This window comes from Penicillium alfredii (genome assembly GCF_028826965.1).
Source record: "Penicillium alfredii strain IBT 34128 chromosome Unknown utg000011l_segment0_segment0, whole genome shotgun sequence".
Classification (NCBI taxonomy): Eukaryota; Fungi; Ascomycota; class Eurotiomycetes; order Eurotiales; family Aspergillaceae; genus Penicillium; species Penicillium alfredii.
Genome location: NW_026622708.1, coordinates 1,114,476 through 1,133,880, shown reverse-complemented (window position 1 = coordinate 1,133,880; position 19,405 = coordinate 1,114,476). Strand labels below are relative to the sequence as shown.

The 19,405-nt window shown below is 54.4% G+C and overlaps 6 protein-coding genes across 6 annotated transcripts; 5 read left to right on the top strand and 1 right to left on the bottom strand.

Moving 5' to 3' along the window:
• Positions 1-1,350: 1,350 nt before the first annotated feature.
• On the top strand, positions 1,351-4,662 carry NUU61_008848 (tyrosine protein kinase SWE1; the record flags this gene model as incomplete). Its single annotated transcript, XM_056659373.1, has 3 exons — positions 1,351-3,160; positions 3,212-3,867; positions 3,931-4,662. 3 exons carry the CDS (start codon positions 1,351-1,353, stop codon positions 4,660-4,662), a joined length of 3,198 nt encoding a protein of 1,065 aa, XP_056507666.1.
• A 1,249-nt stretch (positions 4,663-5,911) lies between these two features.
• Positions 5,912-9,277, top strand: NUU61_008847 (putative mRNA splicing factor RNA helicase (Cdc28); the record flags this gene model as incomplete). The annotated part of the gene is made up of 1 exon (XM_056659372.1): positions 5,912-9,277. The coding sequence occupies one exon, from the start codon at positions 5,912-5,914 to the stop codon at positions 9,275-9,277; it is 3,366 nt and encodes a 1,121-aa protein (XP_056507665.1).
• A 390-nt stretch (positions 9,278-9,667) lies between these two features.
• Positions 9,668-10,042, top strand: NUU61_008846 (cytochrome b5-like heme/steroid binding domain-containing protein; the record flags this gene model as incomplete). The annotated part of the gene is made up of 2 exons (XM_056659371.1): positions 9,668-9,844; positions 9,965-10,042. 2 exons carry the CDS (start codon positions 9,668-9,670, stop codon positions 10,040-10,042), a joined length of 255 nt encoding a protein of 84 aa, XP_056507664.1.
• Positions 10,043-10,697: 655 nt separating this feature from the next.
• Positions 10,698-14,687, bottom strand: NUU61_008845 (putative nuclear migration protein; the record flags this gene model as incomplete). Its single annotated transcript, XM_056659370.1, has 3 exons — positions 10,698-11,572; positions 11,637-14,335; positions 14,392-14,687. The coding sequence occupies 3 exons, from the start codon at positions 14,685-14,687 to the stop codon at positions 10,698-10,700; spliced, it is 3,870 nt and encodes a 1,289-aa protein (XP_056507663.1).
• A 2,392-nt stretch (positions 14,688-17,079) lies between these two features.
• NUU61_008844 (haloacid dehalogenase, type II) lies at positions 17,080-17,877 on the top strand (the record flags this gene model as incomplete). The annotated part of the gene is made up of 1 exon (XM_056659369.1): positions 17,080-17,877. The coding sequence occupies one exon, from the start codon at positions 17,080-17,082 to the stop codon at positions 17,875-17,877; it is 798 nt and encodes a 265-aa protein (XP_056507662.1).
• Positions 17,878-18,170: 293 nt separating this feature from the next.
• NUU61_008843 (uncharacterized protein) lies at positions 18,171-19,173 on the top strand (the record flags this gene model as incomplete). The annotated part of the gene is made up of 2 exons (XM_056659368.1): positions 18,171-18,182; positions 18,238-19,173. The coding sequence occupies 2 exons, from the start codon at positions 18,171-18,173 to the stop codon at positions 19,171-19,173; spliced, it is 948 nt and encodes a 315-aa protein (XP_056507661.1).
• Between the last annotated feature and the right edge of the window lie 232 nt (positions 19,174-19,405).

Sequence of the window (19,405 nt, the reverse complement as noted above, 5' to 3'; positions counted from 1 at the left end):
CAGGCATCCATGGCAGAGCAGCCGGGAGGAGATGCACAGAAGCAAGGGGAAAGTCGCGTGGTGGGGCCTATCGAACACTCGATTGGGACAATGCGATTATCAATGAGAGATCAGAATAAGAAAACAGAATTATGAGGGGCCATTGGAAGCATGCTAAGTTTACACGCGCATCCGGTGGCTGTCTCCGGCGCGAGGGCGGGTGTCCCACCCAGAAAACATAGAATGATGTGTCAAGACCAAGAAGAACAGGAGGAGCTGAGCAGGTTATAGCTAGAGAGCCTAATCCCTTTTCATCCTTAGAAGACCGACATTCATTTATTGGTGTAGTGTGGACGAGCTACATACTCCCGAGTCAGACAAATCGCGGAGTATACGCATGACTAAGCATATTTGTTTATGTCACGGGCACGCGTCACGCTAGTCCATATCAGGCATCGAGGATCAACAACGCGACGGCGCGTTAATCGATTGACAGCCCGCCTTCGATCCTCAACATTCCTCATCTCATCCCCCCCCTCTCTGTCAAAATCCACTCCCTCGGTTTGCGATCCCTCGATCCCTCGAAATCTATCCCCCTTCGACATACCTGCTCTCATCCAACTTGCCCGCGTGAGCTGACCTCGACCTCTTTGGTGGGAAAGAGGGGGATCTGCCCCTTACGCTTCCGTTCTTGCGTGAAACCCTCTGCTCTGTGACAAGAAAGAAATCTCACGATATTTGATATCTTTGCCTACCCTTCCGCCCAGGGTCAACAATACCTGCGTCGTGCCTGCCGATTGTCACTGTGCTCGACCAGAAACATTCCTGGAAGTCGCATCGACCTGTAAAGCCCAATCACCCTGTGCACGCGCCTATCTCTGGGTGTTGATGCGCTCGCGTTTCCCCTCCACGGACGCGCGCATGGAGGGAAGGCACTGAATTCCTCGACCTCGCAATGAGTAGCGTGTGACTCGGTCGCTATAGCCGATTCATCTTTGAACTTTGCCACTTGTGACTGCGCCTTCCTGCTCAGCATTCCAGTGCCTGCGTGCCTTCTCTGACTGGTCGAGACAGCGACCAGCATTGTCCTTGACTCATCCTTGATCAGCCACCCGTCTGACCGCCCCTCCCAAAAGAGCTCGCGTTGTTGACCCTCTGTCGCGTCGCAGAATTGGGCCTCGGGGAGGTTGAGACCCCTCTATCCCAGAGTTGCACTTGCAACAATATCCCAATCCTTTCTGTTTTTTTTTTCTAGTGCGCTGCATCTTAGAATTCAACACGCACTCGGTTGGTTAGGTGATCCTCTCCATTGTTACCTAACTCTCATTCTGGTCTTGTTGCGCGGCACGTTGTGGGCACATTCCTGTGATCATGGTTGCAACCTTCTCGCCGCACCGGGACTCGGGTGGCACTCTCCATCTGCCATCGCCCTCGGGCATCCATCACGTTGATGCCAGTTCTGCCATCCGCCAGCTGCGTCGCTCGTTGTCACGTTCGCCTTCCAAGAGCTCCCACTTCTTCCTGAACTCGCGCAACCAGTCACCCTCGAAAGCTGCCTACATCTCATCGCCTCTGTCGCCCTCGAGGCGCTCCTCGCAAAATAACTTTGTGCTTTTCCCCTCTTCCCAACAACAGTCTCCTCTTGCCGTTCCTTATCCTCCCAGCGCGAAGATCAGCCGACCAGCCATGCGACGACGCACGTCGCCACGCAGTCCGGCAAAACGCGCTCTGAATGTCTCCGCCGACGGTGGTAATGCGACTCCAACCCAACCGATTGCAGCACCACCAGGTGAAGAGAATGCCTTGTCGGTCGACAACCTTGTGCCGGGTGAGAGTACCACTCCAGGCAGTCCCTGTGTGGTGAATGGGCCATCTGTCCCCCAAATCGACACGACATTTGCGCCTCGGTCGACCCTGTCACGCATCGAGAAGCGACGAAGTGGAACATTTGGAACCTACGCTACAGTCAGTCCCCTGAAGCGCAGCGACGGCATCATGAATTTGGACCAGGCGTCTCGGGGCAGCCCCTCCGCGAAGCGGCGGAGTGTGCATGGAGCAAATCTTTCAGCGGACTTTAACATCTTCGACAACGATGGTGAAAGTGCAACTGGGAACAGTCCGCCAAACAACGACATTCCCTCTTTTCCCACGCCTGTCCAGCCCTTCAGTCCGTTCGCCACCATCCCCAAGCGTTCATCGTCCCTGCGGCGCTCGACGCTCCAGCAGCGCCAGGGTGAGCGACCTCTCTTCGGTCGATCCAGGCCGGCGAATGAGTCCCCTGAGGCACCGCCTTCTACCACTCCGTTGACGGTCCGGCCACGCATGTCTTTTGATAGCGGCCTTTTCCAGGCGGGCCAGGAAAACATTTTCTCGCCCCGTCCTCCCCCTGCCAATCCTCTCTTCTCCGCCAACCCTAACCCTCCCCAGCCCGCTCGTCCTGCGGCTCATCCTCTCTCGCGCACCATCACTCAGTCTTCATCTGGGTCGAGTCTGGACGATTCGCCCACTCATGAACCAACTCAAAAGCCGGAGCGACCACGGCCGCTTTTCAACTTCTCCAAGTCTCTCCCTGCGGGCGCTACCCGGCCTGCCCCCGTGCGTCGTTTGACCCGGGAGGATTCGAACTCGTCCGAGACATTCGCTACTCCGGAGAACTACAAGCTTGTCAAGCCTTTGCCAGCAGCCTTCATGTCAACTGGACTCATCTCGAAGAAAAACCGCAACGCCGAGGAGCCACACGGGGCTAGTTTCAACAAGAATATGCCTGACACCCCGTGCAAGCGACCCGTCAACTTGTTCGCTGCCGGGTCAAATGTCCCATCTGAGCGACTGTTCGTGAAGTCTCGCCTGGGCCAACAGTCTGATGCTGTGCCTCCTTCACCTTTCAACCCTCCCTCTACCACGCGCCCGAAGCCGGGACCCTTCGCTCGAGGTATGGGCATTTTCGGAAGTGCTTTTAACCGTCCGGAGCCCTCGCGCCGTGGAAGCTTCGCCAGTATCGATGGCGATGAACCGTCGCAGGCCCAATCCCCATCCTCGAGGAATGACAGTCAGACGCTGGCTGAAACCGACTTTCCCCCTACTCCCACGAAACAGTCATTCCTCTCTTCTCGCACTTATCCACCCACCGCCTCCCAAATTGCCCCGCTCGAGCGCTTGTCTGAGTCAAGACCAAGCAGTTGTAAGTGCCTCTCACTTCCCGCGCGGGATCAACAGCTGACATTGTTCGCAGCGAGTCCATTGCGTGACAAGTTTCTGCAGTCAACGCCTCGCACCCCTCGCGATCAGTTCTTCCCGCCTGACCCAAGTGGCCTGTCGATTTCGGTTCCGAATGAGCACCATCAGTCTATTCAGACCGACTTCGGCAGCAGCAACCTTCCGGCTACCCCGACTGGGCCTCGTGACTCTTTGCTGTCAGGAAAACGTCCCAGTCTGTCACTCAGTGGCTACCATGCCCCCGACGTGGATCCAAGCTTGACATCACGCTTCGAGAAAGTCGAGCTCATCGGCACTGGGGAGTTTTCCCAGGTTTACCGAGTTTCGCAGCCGCACGAATCCTCGCTCCTATCTGTCTTCTCTCTCCCTCCGAGTGCAACAAAATCACCTACGGCCTTGCCGCACCAGGTGTGGGCTGTGAAGAAGAGCAAGCAGCCCTATTCGGGCCTGAAGGATCGTGAACGCCGTATTCGCGAGGTGGACGTTCTGAAGACTTTGATCAACTCTGACCACATTGTCTCCTTCATGAACAGCTGGGAAGATAATGGTCACTTGTACATCCAAACCGAATTCTGCGAGGAGGGCAGCCTGGATGTTTTCCTGGCCCAAGCCGGTCTTAAAGCCCGGCTAGATGATTTCCGCATCTGGAAGATTTTGCTGGAATTGTCCCTGGTATGCATCATCTCCGCTGATATCCTCCTTGTGACGAAGTCAAGCTAACCTTCTTATCAACAGGGACTTAAGCACATTCATGACCAGGGATTCATCCACTTGGACCTCAAACCTGCCAACATCCTCGTCACCTTTGAAGGTGTCTTGAAAATCGGTGACTTTGGCATGGCAACGCGCTGGCCGGCTGAAGATGGCATTGAGGGTGAGGGCGATCGAGAGTACATCGGACCAGAGATTCTCATGGGCCGTTTTGATAAACCGGCCGATGTATTCTCTCTTGGTCTGGTCATCTTTGAAATCGCAGGAAACGTGGAGCTTCCAGACAATGGCCTCTCCTGGCAGAAACTCCGCAATGGCGATATGAGCGATGTCCCTAGCCTCACTTGGAGCTCCGAGACCAGTATCTTCCGCGACGCGTCCGGAAATCCTGTGTCGGAAGAACCTTCTTTTGAGGAGCTCTGTGCATCCGATCTGGGCGATGATGACTTTGGTGGCGACTTCTTGACGACCCGCAAGTTGAATCAGCCTCAGCCGTCTCGACTCGCTCGCAGTGGTGAGCTGGTTGACCCTCCTAGCTTTATGGTCGATGCAACCCATCCCCAGGCCTTGGATAAGATCGTCCGATGGATGATCTCCCCCGAGCCATTGGACCGCCCCACTGCTGACCAGATTCTGGAGACTTATGGCTTGCAGTTTGTGAGTCACCGTCGTCGCGCCGGGGCCACTGTCTTCGAAGGCAACTGGGGACCGGCGGACGAGATCTTGGCCGAAGATGCCGAGATGATCGATGTGTAATCTATGTCGCCTTTGATTGTTGTGCATATGGATGGTGTTCCGAGCTTGTCTGATTTTCTTTTCTTTTTCCTTTGTTCTCCTTTCCGGCGTTGACCAGATTTGGTCTCTTCTTCCTATCCTTCTTTCGTTTGATGCCCCTCTTTCTTCCACGTCACGACCTTTCCCTCTCCTCTACTCTCCTCTATCCCAAGCTTCCAAAAGGGAAGCTGGGACTTGTCCCCCTCTTCGCCCCCCTTTGATCACTTGTCAACTGGGATGCTTTCAAACCTGGTTGGGTTTTATGGCGTCTGCCGGTTGCGTGAATGTCTTGCCATCTCTCATGACCCGGTGGAGTTTGATTTGGCTGTGGGAGGGTCTATGGGCCCTGGCGTTCAGCATGGAGTTTCGTTCGTTTGCGGTTATGAATTTCCTTTGTACCATTGACTAGCATTACAAGGTGCCATACCAATGTACCAACAGCGCTACGTGGATAGGTACTTACTTTCCGGAGATGGCCTGGGCCATTAGGGTGTTCTCCCTTCCTTGAGCTTTTTCTTTCGGGTTGCTGTCAAACAGCCATGGCTATTCTTAGTGGGATCCGATCTGCTTGTGTCTGATGTCTTTGGTTGACCACCTTGGGTTTGATGTATGTGTATAGCATGAACCAGTACTTGAACGATATCCTGGCTATCTTTTGGTTTCCATTTCTCTGGAGTCTTTGCTTTGAAGTATAAGTATTCCTCAATTTGAAAGTCCGGCCGCTGTAGTTGGCTTTCCAAGCCTGAGCGAACTAGATTATATAGAACTGGCGGTTTGACCACGGTCGAACTATTGTCTCGTTTCTTTTTAATTGGTTTCACTGGTTGCAAGTGTAATATTAAATGCAATGATCTTCTTGATCCTTTATATAATCGTCAATCAAACTTGTTTTAAGCCTTCCCATAATAGAGAGCTGTCCAGTGTATATCTCTTCAATGGTGGCCGATCGCCACTTTTCTTGGCGCGAGCTTCCCTTCAGACTTCTCCGACTTCTCCCCGATCCCTCCAGTCTCCCACGCCAAATTCGCCATTTACCTGCTCTTATCGCCCTGGAGCCTTGGGGAAATATATTGCGCAAATCTACCGCATTCCTTGGTTTCTCTCAGCAATATGCACCATTGCACTTGAAACAGAGTATCGATCATTGCGCGTCTCTTGTCCATTCCGTTCTCAAGTCGAAACACTACCTCACCTTTTCTCCCCTACTCTGCTCGAGGGCCCATAAAACAACATGGACAATAAAACCTTCGTGTCTGATTCTCTCATCCGCCTGACGGGCGCGTCAGACCCGACTGTCATTGATTTCGTTCTCGCGACCGCCAGCTCAGCCCGGTCTGCTTCTTCCCTGCAAGACAAACTCCTCTCCTTCCTCGACGGCACAGATGGAATGAACCCTAGCGATCTTGGGGCGTTTTGTGGGGAGTTATATTCTCGGGCGGGCAAAGGCGCACAGCCCAGCGCGCCTGCCCCGAAAAGCTCGGCGAAAGAATCTACGAAGAAGAAATACCGCCTACTGGACATGGAGGATGATCTACCGGATCCAGCTACATCACTGGGCCCCGCAAATGTCGAGGCAGACCGAGAGAGACGGAGACGGCGAGACAAGGAAAGGGACAGTGACAAAGACAGAAGCAGAGGGAAACGTGATTCTGAAGCTCGGAGTCGCTGGGAAAAGGATGATACTCGCAAGCGAGATCGTAGTCGGGACGCAGAGAGCCGAGATCGTCCACGATCGAAGAAGCTTCGGAGAAGAGACTCACAGGATTTTGAGGACCGATGGGGCGACGAAGAAATCCCAGACGACGAGATGTACGCCGATGACGATCCTGAGGAATTCGAAGAATCGGCCCCAAAGCGCACGCGACTCGAGGATGGATCCGCCTCACCACGGCCCGCATCGCCGGCCGAGGATATCGACCCGCAGACCAAACAAGAGATTGACCGTCAACGAGACCTTCGCGAAAGAGACGAGTTTGCGAAGCGACTGGCCAATAAGGATGACAGCAGATCCAGGAAGATTGTCGAAGACCGCACCCGAGATGGAGAAGCTGCCCGGCGGCGCGCGTTGGCTGATGACGCCGATGCCCGCGCAGCGATGATGCCGGATCTGCGACTCCGATCGCGACAGGAGTATCTGAAGAAACGTGAAACAGAGCGGCTGGCATTGCTGCGGCGGCAGGTCGCGGAGGAGACAGCTGAGCTGCGGGAAAATCCGAGTCTAACGCGCCGGGAGAAAGAGGAGTTTGCGCGAAACCGAGAGGTTCTCCGCATCGCTGAAGAGCGGCTCCGAATCGATGACCACCGCGATGGGTATATGATGCCAGACGACTATATCACGGAGAAGGGGAAGATCGATCGGAAAAAGAAAGAGGATGCTCTGTACAAGCGATATGTCGATCGTGACGAGACGGGCCAAGAGCGGTTTGTCACCGAGCACGAAGAGTGGGAGATGGAGCAGACGGCCAAGGCCAAGGCCCAGATCAAGAAGGCTGAATTTGTCGACGAGGGAGACTACGAATATGTGTTCGATGATTCCCAGCAGATCAACTTTGTCATGGACGCCAAGCTTGAAGGCACGCAGAAACCCATGACGCAGGAGCAAAGACGCTTGAAAGAGCAGATAGATGCTGAGGAAAAGAAGGCTGCGTCAATGGAAGAAACCCGGAAGAACCTGCCAATTTACCAATTCCGAGACGAGATCATCCAGGCCGTTCATCAACATCAGGTTCTGATCATTGTGGGTGAAACGGGATCGGGAAAAACAACGCAGATCCCGCAATACCTCCATGAGGCCGGATACACGAAGGATGGATTGAAGATTGGGTGCACGCAACCACGACGAGTAGCTGCCATGAGTGTGGCAGCGCGTGTAGCAGACGAGATGGGCGTGAAGATTGGAAATGAGGTTGGCTATGCTATCCGCTTTGAGGATAACACCACCGACAAGACCATTGTCAAATACATGACCGATGGCATGCTGTTGCGAGAACTCTTGACGGAACCAGACTTGGGCCAGTACTCCGCCTTGATGATCGACGAGGCTCACGAACGGACGGTGCCCACCGACATTGCGTGTGGCCTCCTCAAAGATATCGCTAAGGCTCGGCCTGATTTGAAGCTTCTTATATCGTCGGCGACGATGGATGCGCAGAAGTTCCAGGAGTACTTTGACGATGCGCCCATTTTCAATATCCCTGGCCGGCGGTACCCTGTGGATGTGCACTATACATCGCAGCCCGAGGCCAACTACTTGGCCGCGGCTATTACCACGGTCTTCCAGATTCACGTCACGCAGGGCCCCGGGGATATCTTGGTGTTCCTCACTGGTCAGGAAGAGATCGAGGCAGCCGACCAAAGCTTACAGGAAACGGCACGAAAATTGGGCAGTAAAATACCGGAAATGATTATCTGTCCTATCTACGCCAATCTGCCGTCGGAGCTGCAGACCAAGATTTTCGAGCCTACGCCACCCAAGGCTCGCAAGGTGGTGTTGGCCACCAATATCGCCGAGACCAGCCTGACGATCGACGGCATTGTCTACGTGATTGACCCCGGGTTTGTAAAGGAGAATGTGTTCAATCCTCGCACGGGCATGGAGAGCCTGGTGGTAACACCGTGCTCGCGGGCATCGGCTAACCAGCGAGCTGGTCGCGCTGGGCGAGTTGGGCCTGGCAAATGTTTCCGTCTCTACACCAAATGGGCGTATTACAACGAACTCGAGGAGAACACCACCCCAGAGATCCAGCGTACAAACCTGAACGGCGTGATCCTGATGCTCAAGTCGCTGGGTATCGACCAACTGCTCGATTTTGACTTCATGGACCCGCCGCCGGCGGAAACTATCATTCGGGCCTTGGAGCAGCTGTACGCTCTGGGGGCACTGAACGACCGTGGCGAGCTGACCAAGGTCGGTCGGCAGATGGCAGAGTTCCCCACGGACCCGATGCTTGCCAAAGCGATCTTGGCTGCGGACCAGTACGGGTGTGTGGAGGAGGTCCTATCGATCGTGTCGATGCTGGGAGAGGCAAGTGCGCTCTTTTTCCGGCCCAAGGACAAGAAGATCCACGCGGATAGTGCCCGCAACCGATTTACCGTAAAGGACGGAGGTGACCACCTCACGTTGCTTAACATCTGGAACCAGTGGGTGGACTCGGACTTCAGCTACGTGTGGGCGCGAGAGAACTTCTTGCAACAGCGCAGCTTGACGCGGGCACGCGATGTGCGCGACCAGCTGGCCAAGCTGTGCGACCGAGTCGAGGTCTCGGTTAGCACTTGCGGGGCCACCAATATGATGCCGATCCAGAAGGCGATTACGGCCGGGTTCTTCCCCAACGCGGCGCGACTGCAGCGCGGGGGTGACAGCTACCGCACAATCAAGAATGGACAGTCGGTATACCTGCACCCGTCGAGTACTCTGTTCGAGGTCAACCCACGGTGGGTGATCTACTTTGAGCTGGTTTTGACCAGCAAGGAGTACATGCGCAGTAACTTGCCGCTGCAGGCGGAGTGGTTAGTGGAAGTGGCACCGCATTACTACAAGAAGAAGGATTTGGAGTCGCTGGGAGTGGATCGCAAGATGCCCAAGCAGAAGCGGTAGAAGATTGATTGTCCGGCAGGAAATGTGGTGATTGGGGCCGATCTCGTGAATATACCAAGTTACCAAGATCACACACTTTGGAGCTGTACTTTTCTACGCATTTAACAAGAATATTCTTTATATGTCAAGACATCTCCAAATATAGTCATAATCTCCAACATTCAACGTATTTATAGAAGAGAGGATACCGCCATAACCGTAGTCTATTCATGCGAGTCCACGAACCAATCAGACGCAATGTATTTCATCCGCGGCCCAAACGATGGACCTCGGCTTCTCCGCCTCACCCCGGACTCTTTTCTTCCTATACGTCACTCGCTATTCTTCCTCTGTTTCTCTGTTTCCCTGTTTCCCTTTCATATCCTCTCATCTTTTATCCTCATTCCAACCATGTCTCAATCCTTCACCCCCGCCGACGTCGCCTCCCACAACAGCCCCGACAAGGGCCTCTACATCATCGTCGACAGCACCGTCTACGACGTAACCAATTTCATCGACGAGCACCCGGGCGGCGCCAAGATCCTGAAGCGCGTCGCCGGGAAGGATGCCTCGAAGCAGTTCTGGAAGGTTAGTTGCCTTTGCCCGATATACACCTGCGTTTGGTCGACTGTCGCGGAGAGGGTGCTTTGATTTACCGAGGCTCACGACCATAAGTTGCTGACATGTCTCCCCTCTTTTTTGATCTAGTACCACAACGAGACCGTGTTGAAGAAATATGCCGATAAACTCAAGATTGGCGAGGTGAAGGAGGCCGCCAAGCTGTGATCTTCTTCTTTTTTCTTTTCTTGTTTTGTCCATGTTTTTCCCGTCTCAAAATCTCGAATGTCGGGGGAAAGAGTCTTCGGTTTGGGTGGGAATTGCATTGCAGTTCGGAGATATCGCTGTCAGCCCACCCCGGCATAATGGCTGTCCGTGCGACTTGATTCCACCCAATGTATCTTGGAATTCTACCTTGTGTTTCCATATTCGCGCTACAGTCTACCACCCCATGTGAACGATGCTATACCCGATCTCTTTCTTTCTCTTTCTTTCTCTTTTCTAGAAGAGCCTAGATCAATTACGAACACCTATACCTGGACACAGTTTCAATTAAGAGGATCAATAGAGAATGTGATTTAATAGTCGGGGACTCGGACACAACGTCCTGTCCCACTCCAGTGGTATCTGCTGCAGTTTTGATCAAGAAAAAAGGATGAAGCACAAAAAGTGGTATCAACACGGAGAAAAAAAGACTGATCGACAGATCACTATGTCACAGAAAGGGAAGAGAAAGATAAATATGTCCAGGGATTGTACAGCATGTAAAAGAAGAAAAGGCGGTCGACCGGCGCCAAATACCAGAACCAACAGACACACATGAATCACCAATCGAGAAGTGAAGGGAGAAGGAGGAAAGAAGGTCAATCGATATCAATAAATACTAGAAGCCCCGGAATGGGTCATCGGGTCGGAAGGAGAGCTCGCTATCGTCCAAGGAAGGCGCATCGAAGTCGTAGCGGCCGTGACTCCACTGGCTCGAGCTTTTGCGGACATGTCGGCGCGGAGGTGGGCCGCGGGGCCGGTTGATTTGCTCGGCGTGGTGATCGATGAAGGCCTCCATGCGGACGGTGCCAACATCGAACATGGCCCCAGTGCCGCTGGAGGCGCGGCCACTCGCCTCGGAGGTACGGCTGAAACTGCTACGACCGCTAGCGATACCGGGACGTCGGCCCGGAGGCGCCATAGGCGGCGGGTAATACGCATCGGAGCCTGCGGTGGTTCCGCTGTGGGACGATGGCATGGTTCCCTGACTAGAGAAGCTGCGGATTGCGTGCAGCGCCGGTGCCGGCCGGGGTGCGGTGTTGCTGCGCTTGCGGTTGTGAGTCGAGAAGCGTGGTACGTGCGGCGCGTCCGCAGCCATTGTGTCCAAACCGCCAGCCGGCAATTCAGGCACGGGCGTCGGCACGGGCGCACTGCCGAAGGAGCGCTTGCCCTTGGGCATGGGTCGGGGCCGGCCCTTGGCCACCCGGATCGAGTCACGGATTGGATTCCGCCGCAAAGTGGCCTGCGGCGGTGCGGGAGACCCAGCCTCCTCTTGAGGCACGGGTGGAAGTGCAGCCAGGTCGTGGAGGCCCATAGAAGAATGGCTTAGGAATGATAGCGCCGTCAACCAGACATAGTGGCGCTCAATAGTTAGCGCGGTGAATTTGAGCGCACGCTGCGGCGTCAGCACCAAGATCGAACGATTGAACACATTCGGCGAACCCTTGGGCAATGGGTTGTCATCCTTGACATCCAGAACTGATTGGATCGTAACTAGAAACCGAATGTTAGCGCGAAAAGAAAAGGAAGAAAAAGCCTAAGGCTGAGCTAGACTTACACTTGCGGCCACTCTTCCCCAGTAAGGCGGGTCCGCTTGTCGGCTGCTTGCTACTCCACATGATGGAGCCCTCATAGGGCGCGAGCCAGACCCATCGCTTATGCCGCACGCCACTGTTGGTAATGTTCGCTGACACCTCGTCGGGGTTGCGCCCTTCCCAGTTATCCTTGGATTCGCCCATTCCAAATGATTTGCGCCGACGAACATACTTGAACATCCACTCGCCAACCATGGTTTGGGCGATGGCATCCACGACACTCGTCGGTTGCACCCCGCCGGTGGAGTCCTGCCGCTCATGGTTCAGATGCTGAGACGCTGTTGTGCGTATCGAGGCCCGTTTCGGGACTCCGCGACGTGCACGAGGCGCCGTGATATCATCAGCCGGCAGAGGGGGCGGACGGTATGAAGGACTGTCCGGAGCAAACGACGAGTTCGAGCGCGCAGGAGAGGATCGGATCTCTGGACGCTCGGTGGCATCCGTTTGCGACATGGCCGCCGCAGATCGAACTCGCCGCAAAGTGGGCCGTCGCATGAGCTGGGGGCGACCGCGGTCAGAGAATTGCCTACCGGAGACGGAGGACCGAGTCGGGCTCGAAGATCCATCGCTACCGCCAAGCGGGATCTTGCGTGAGCTAAGGCGGATCGGAACAGGGAATGGAGGGGCAATACTAGAGCCCGCACTGCCACTATCCAGGCTAGGCTCGCTGGGGCTCCGGGCACGAGTCTTTTGATGTGCTACAGCACCGCTAGAGATCATGGCCATTTTGCGCATTCCCGATTGTCGACTGCTGGATGCGGTCGTGCCAGACCGTTGCGTCATTCGAGATCCACGGCCCACGTCAGATTGCTTTGACTCTGGATCGGACAGATGCTCGTCGATCTCGGGGAGAGTCATTTCATCCAAGCTGGGCCTGGACTTCGCATTTACCAACTTTCCGCGTCGAACAGAATAGGATGCAAACGGCCGGTTGAGGAGTTCGTCATCGGTGAAGATATCGCGTTCCGCATCGGGGCTCTCGTCATCGCTCAGCTGCTCAAATCCAGCAAAGAGGCTGCTGGACCGCAGAGGTCGCCGAAGGCCCGACATCACATCTTCTGAGAGCGGACCGTTGTCATTGTTGCCGGGGTAGGCTTGAACAGGCTCTGCCACCGGTGCTCTGGGTGGCTTGACGGGACGTTCGGAGGGTTGAGGTCTCTGGTCTCTCTTGGCTGATCGTGGCGGTGGTGCGCGATAAGGTTGTATACCAGAATTTCGAGCTTCTGAGCGAGGCGGCATATCCGGAATGGCAGAAGGTAGAAGGCTTGCTGGTAGTTTCACAGGGCGTTGGTCGATGCGGATCTCCTCGGTTTGGATGGCAATAGAGCGCTTATCAACAACAGGGAGGAAATTGGCCTGACAAGACACATTCTTCGTTTGTGGGGGTAGAACGACACTATTTCGAGGCGAGGGAGGTTCTGAGCCAGGGGGATGAATGGCAATCATTGGAATATCCATCTGTGTTGGGATGGAAGTTGGCGACAGACTAGATTGCTTGTCGACATCGACCGGCGCGAAATCTGCCATAGGTTCGGTTTGAGTAGATATTGATGTCAATTGAACCGGCTCCGGCTCATCCTCGACAGGTTTCGGTGGCTCTTCCGTCACCTTGGGCGTCCATGGAGGACTGGGGAGCTCACCCACCGTCTGACACGAGGCAGACACCATCTCGGTTGCGATAGTAAGCGTTGCAGAGTCCTTCATTTCAGGCTGACCCTTGACCTCGTCTTGTAAATCAAGTTTCACGGGAAGTTCTGTGGATGGAGGAACGAATTCCTTCTCACTCACGGCCGGTATCTCGGGGGAGGGAGGAGGCGAGTATTGGATGCCTCGGTCGTGATATTCGACCGGAGGAATCATCGTCTTCAATGGACTAGTCGGTTCGGGAGGTCGGTAATCCACGGTCGTGGTTGATCCCGTGCTCTGAAGCGAAAGACCCAAGATCTTTCTTGCTTTCGACGCCACAGTGTGCGACGCTTGCGAGTGGACCGACATTGGGCGCTCCTCGGGAAGCGCCTCGGGTGAATCGGGAGTCTCGTCTTCGTCTTCGTCAGATGGAACGAACTCGTCCTCCTCGTCGAAGGCCAATTCCTGGGCCAAATTCAAGCCGGAGTCGACCTTGGCCCCAGCCATGCTCATCACCGAGTAGCGGACGTTGTGGAAATCAGGTTCGCCGTCATCCTCTTCTGTACTCACACTGGTGACACTTGTTCGCCGGCGGCCCTGGCTGCTGGAAGCCACGCTGGCCGTGTCGCTTTCCTTGGCCTTGTCTTTGGCGATTTCCCCGGTTTCGCTGAGTTGCGAATGGAGGGTTCCGGCTTCCTGGGCAGCGGCGACCTCGTTCAACACTGTTTTCAAGCGACCTTCCACCACGTGGACCTTGCGCTCCCAACCTCGTCGCTCGCCATCCCAGGCCTCGCGATCGCGATCCCATAGCGTCTGTGTTCGCTCGACTTCTTCTTCCCGACTCCGGGCCTTCTTCTGTGCCTGATCGAGTTTCTTGCGAACATCGGTGATATTTTCCACAGCCTCGTCTCGCTCCCGAGCGAGCTCTGTCATCGCAGATGACGTTCCACCCTCCAGAAGCTGGATTTGGTGCTTCAACGACCGGGCCTCTTGGCTGGTCTGGGAGACATTCATGTGTAATGTTTCATTTTCCGTCCTCGATTCATCTAGACTCAGTTCCAATGAATCAATTGCCTTGGTTTTGTTTTCCACCTCGCGCCGCAGGGCGAGGATTTCGAAACCAGCGACGCATGAAGGGTGGGCGTGATTCTGCGGGGGTCGAACGGGGATAATGTATCCTCGATGATATCTTCGCCATCGCTCTGTCCATCCGGGGAGAACGCGGGGGTTGGCAAGCCAGGCGGGGAGGAGGATGGTGCAGGAGATGAGTCTCGTCGGCACAGAGAGGGCCGCGATCTCGATCCCGCCTTTTCCAGAGGGCGCGAGGTAGATGGTGCCGGAGACGGTTGGGCCGTAGAGGCTACAGGGGACTGCAAGTCCGTGGCCATCTCTCGTTGCGCATGTACCGGATGGAAATCTCAAACCATCCCGCAAGCTTACCCAATCTCAACGGCAGTTTACTGTAGTTCGATCATCCGTCGAGAGCGCGTCGATTCCGTGTCGTGTGCTTTCCAGGGGTGGCTGTCGGCAGTCTCGAGAGGATATCCAACAAGCAACTTTGTGGGACAAACCGTCAGCCACGGGGTACAGCGCGGGATGCGGGATGCACGCGACGCGCCATTTGAATCTGCACGGGGGAGCTCTACCTTTACTTACCGTCTGACAAGCGAGTACAATGCCACCAGGGATGGAATCAGTCTGAGGAATCTCAAGACAATTTGGATCAATCCACACACACGGGGCTCGATCACGGAGGGGAAGGGGGTACGTCCAAGATCTTCGAGAAATACGAACGAGGCAAAGATCGGAGACGAGTCCAGCTGCCCGTTAACGATGGATTACCTTAGCCTCAAGATCAGCCTTGCGCGCCATATGTCGGAAGCGCGCCGGGTGCGAGGAGAAAAAGGCAAGCTGCGTGACGGGGCCTTTTCGTATGCATAAAAAAATAAGAAAAATAAAAAGGCTGTCCCAGGGGTGTTCGTTAGGGGCCATGGGGAAAGCAAGAAACCCACCCGATTAGCCCACACGCCGCATGCTGCTCCACCAGGAGCTGCCACCCAAGACGCTAAGCATGGGATGCTGGCCCGAGCAACTCCCAGTCGAGGTCGGGGACATTCAATGTAGATAATCCTCGGTCTGGATGCACTTGCAATGAGATGGCCATGTTTCTCATCTCCGCATGCACCATGGGTAGGCAAGCCAGGGTGAGCGGACCTGGCAGAGACTGGCACAAAGGGAGTGGAACACAAGGGTTCAAATCAAGCGCGGGAGTAATCTCGGGCAGGTCGGGAACACAAGTCGAACGCTGGAAGCGGAAAAGGAGTCGAAATTCTCGAGGATCGTCGAACACAAGCGTTCCAATGTCAGGCTCCTGGGGGAAGGTGTTCGTCTGTGACGAAACACGCCTGAATCAAAGCTCCACCACGCGTTGTATGGGTCCAAACAGCGGAAGCTCCAGCTCCTCCAAGCTGTGTAGGATGGCTGTGCATCAGGGAAGATCTCCCCCTTTTTTTTCTGTCTCCTTCGGTGACTTGCGATGCGATGATGCGTCCACCAAAGGGGGTCCCATCTTGCCGGGATCCCCAAAAGGACCCATGTCCAATTGAGACGGGGTGAGTCGAATAAATTGGGGACGATGCTCGATAGGGAAAAGGAGGGCCCGGCTTAGCGTGTTTGAGAGGGTCAGTTCACCCTAGCGTGAGGTTCGCGCGACATGATCGTCGTAGGCAATTTCAGAGCCATCACGATGTTTCAGGATCCCTAGGTTGCACTGGAGGCAATTGGCTCTGATGTTTCCATGGCTTTGTGATCGCCATTTTGTTGAGTTTGTCCTGCAGCAACAGGGGATCCCTCGAACCACCGTCGATGTAGAGGAAAGATGGAGGTTGGCGCAGATGAGGTCTCCACCGCGTGGGAACAGAAACCCACATCGAACCAAAATTTGCTGCGAAGAGAATCCGGGACGTGTCGAGCCCCTTTCCACGCGTCGACGTTGTTGATTACGCGCGAATCCATGCCAGTGGAATATGGGAGTATTGGAATATTGGCAATTCCCTGGAGAAGAGAATTGACAGGTCAATTGGTATATCTAAATGCTCTGGGAGGCACCATTGACAGGTTATATACCAATATTCCTCCACTAGTACCGCTGCTATTAGGATAATTATTCTTGTCGACACTAGCCACAATAATTCTACGGCTATTTAATGTACTTTTGACCGTTGGGCCCGTTGACAGATGCAGGGTTCATCCGCCTTTGAAGACGCGGGAATCCGTGCGCAGTCTCGAAGGTGCCCCTTTTCTTATTTTTATTTTTATCTTTAATAGATCTAAAACAAATTTATATTTGGGTGCTCTCCTCTTACTGGACTCTGCCTGAAACTAGGGCGAGGTACTCCGTAGTCTGTGTAGATATATAGATTGCACGTGGGAGGGAGTCAAGTGCAAGAAAACCTCCCAAGATGGATATGGATATAGATACATAGGCCCGGGTATCTAGAGACTTGGAAATATTCTATATATCTCTATCTATACCATACTACATGTGTACAGAATATCACACGCCCAGTCCATAGCGGCAGAACTATCAGGCGGTTGGATCCCCCGTCACGCCATACTTGAACCTCGGGTCTCGCAATGAAGTCCCTTGCGATTGCACCCGGCGAAAATTGAAAGAATTGACATTTTGCCCGGTTGAAATCTCAATTTCACATTCGACCAACTCGTGAAGAATCCCCATCGCGACCGTCACGTTGCGGGACATCGCAGATCACACCCACCATGCCGACCGGACACCCCCGGACTTTGTTCTTCGATACATTCGGGACCGTCGTGGAATGGCGCTCGTGTATCACCAAGGCGTTGAGCGCCGCAGCCCAGCAAGCCTTAAACAATCCCCACAAGGAACTCGCCATTGATGTGCGAGACCGCGCGGCTGCTATGATCTCGGTAGACTGGCTCGCCTTGGCCGAAGACTGGCGACGGACCTACGGTGTGTTTACGAGTACATTTGATCCCAGCAAGGATTTTGTGTCGGTCGACCAGCACCACTATGCCGCTCTCCAAGACCTCTTGGAGCAGCGAGGCCTCCACGGCCTATTCACCGACGAGGAGCGATGGGCCCTCGCTCTAAGCTGGCATCGGCTCGACCCGTGGCCCGACAGCGCCGCCGGACTTGAGCGGCTGAACCAGCGCTTCACGACCGCCACATTGTCGAACGGCAATGTGTCTCTGCTCCAGGATCTCCAGCGCCATGGGTCCCTGCCCTTCACGCATCTGGTCAGTGCCGAGAATTTCGGCGCATACAAACCATCACCTCGAGTGTATCATGGAGCCGCGGACAAGTTCGGCCTGGAGCCGGGTCAATGTGCCCTGGTGGCTGCACATCTCAAGGACCTGAAGGCAGCCAAGAGCTGCGGATTCCAGACCGTCTATGTGGAGCGGGAGTTGGAAGAGACGCTTCCTGCAGACCAGGTTGCGCAGGCCAGGATAGATGGCTCGGTTGATATGTGGGTTGGATTGAACGAAGGGGGGTTCCCCGAGGTGGCTAGGCGGTTTGGAATTGGACCACACTCTTAAGCTGCAATGTTTATGATGTTTATTTGCATGTAGTTCAATGCTTTCATTGTTGATTCGGCCCCGACGGGCGATGCGATGGATGACGACACCGATTTGTCAGCCCAACCGAGCTTCCAACAACCTTCGGCTTGTATTTATAAGACCTCGGGGATGTTTCTCCCTTCTGACAAAGTGGAAAAGACCGCGGGGGCATCTAGTTACGGGTCTATTTAATCTGCGTAGGCCTACGTCCAAAGTGATCAATTGCTATCCCCAGAGCTCACGAGTACTCTGAAGACAACCACATCTCAACCATGAGTGGACAAGTCTGAGCTCCATATTGACAATATACCTTTGCGAGATAATGGCTAACTTGCACAGAACACCAACATCTACAAACACGCCGACTCAGACGGCCACTTCCGCCGAAAGGAGTCCGCCTTCCGGTCGTTTATCTCCCGGGATGCATCCTCGGAGTTCCCAGCTGAGAAAGACCGTTACGTGCTCTACATCAACTATGGCTGCCCGTGGGCACACCGAGCCAATCTAGTCCGGACCCTGAAGGGACTACAAGACATCATCCCGATGGTGGTGCTGGACCCGGAGCTGGGGCCCGATGGGTGGTTTTTCTCTGGCCGATGGGGATCCGCGGAGAAGGACCCACTGTATGGCTTCAAGTACCTAAAGGAGCTCTATTTCAAGGCGGACCCGCAGTACGAAGGACGATACACGGTGCCGACGCTGTGGGATAAAAAGAAAGAGACGATCGTGAGCAACGAAAGCAGCGAGATCATTCGCATGCTGTACACCGAATTTGACCATCTGTTGTCCCCGAAACTGCGCGAAGCAAACCGCCCTGGAGGCGGGTTCTATCCCGATCATCTGAGAGGCGAGATCGATGCCATGAATGCGTGGGTGTATCCACAGATCAACAACGGCGTGTACAAAACGGGGTTTGCGACCACGCAGACTGCCTACGAGGAAAACATCTACCCACTCTTCGAGGCTCTTGACCGTATCGAGGCGCACTTGGCTCAGCCGGGTCATCGACCGTTTCTGTTTGGAAAGCATATCACCGAGGCTGACATCCGCCTGTATACAACCATTGCGCGCTTCGACGTGGCCTACTACCTGATCTTTCGATGTAATCTCAAAATGATCAGACACGACTACCCGCGGATTGATCAATGGTACCGGCGACTCTACTATGATAAATCCGACGAGACTCATGGTGCCTTTAGGCAAACCACCTTTTTTGACATTGTGAGTGCTTGTTACTCTGAAAATACAGGAAAAGAGGAACCTCCAGATTGCTGATACCGACACTATCTAGTATAAATTCGGGTATTGCAACGCTATCGGCAGAAAGACTGGCAATAACCAGCTGGTAATTCCAGTCGGACCTGTTCCTGATATCCTACCCCAAGAGAAGCAGTAAGGGAAATGGTGGAGCTGTGTTTGAAACGGAATAGCAGCTTTCTGCCTTGATTTTTATGGGTTTAGTTCCTAGCACAAATTCATTTCTCATATACAGAGGAGAAAAAAAAGA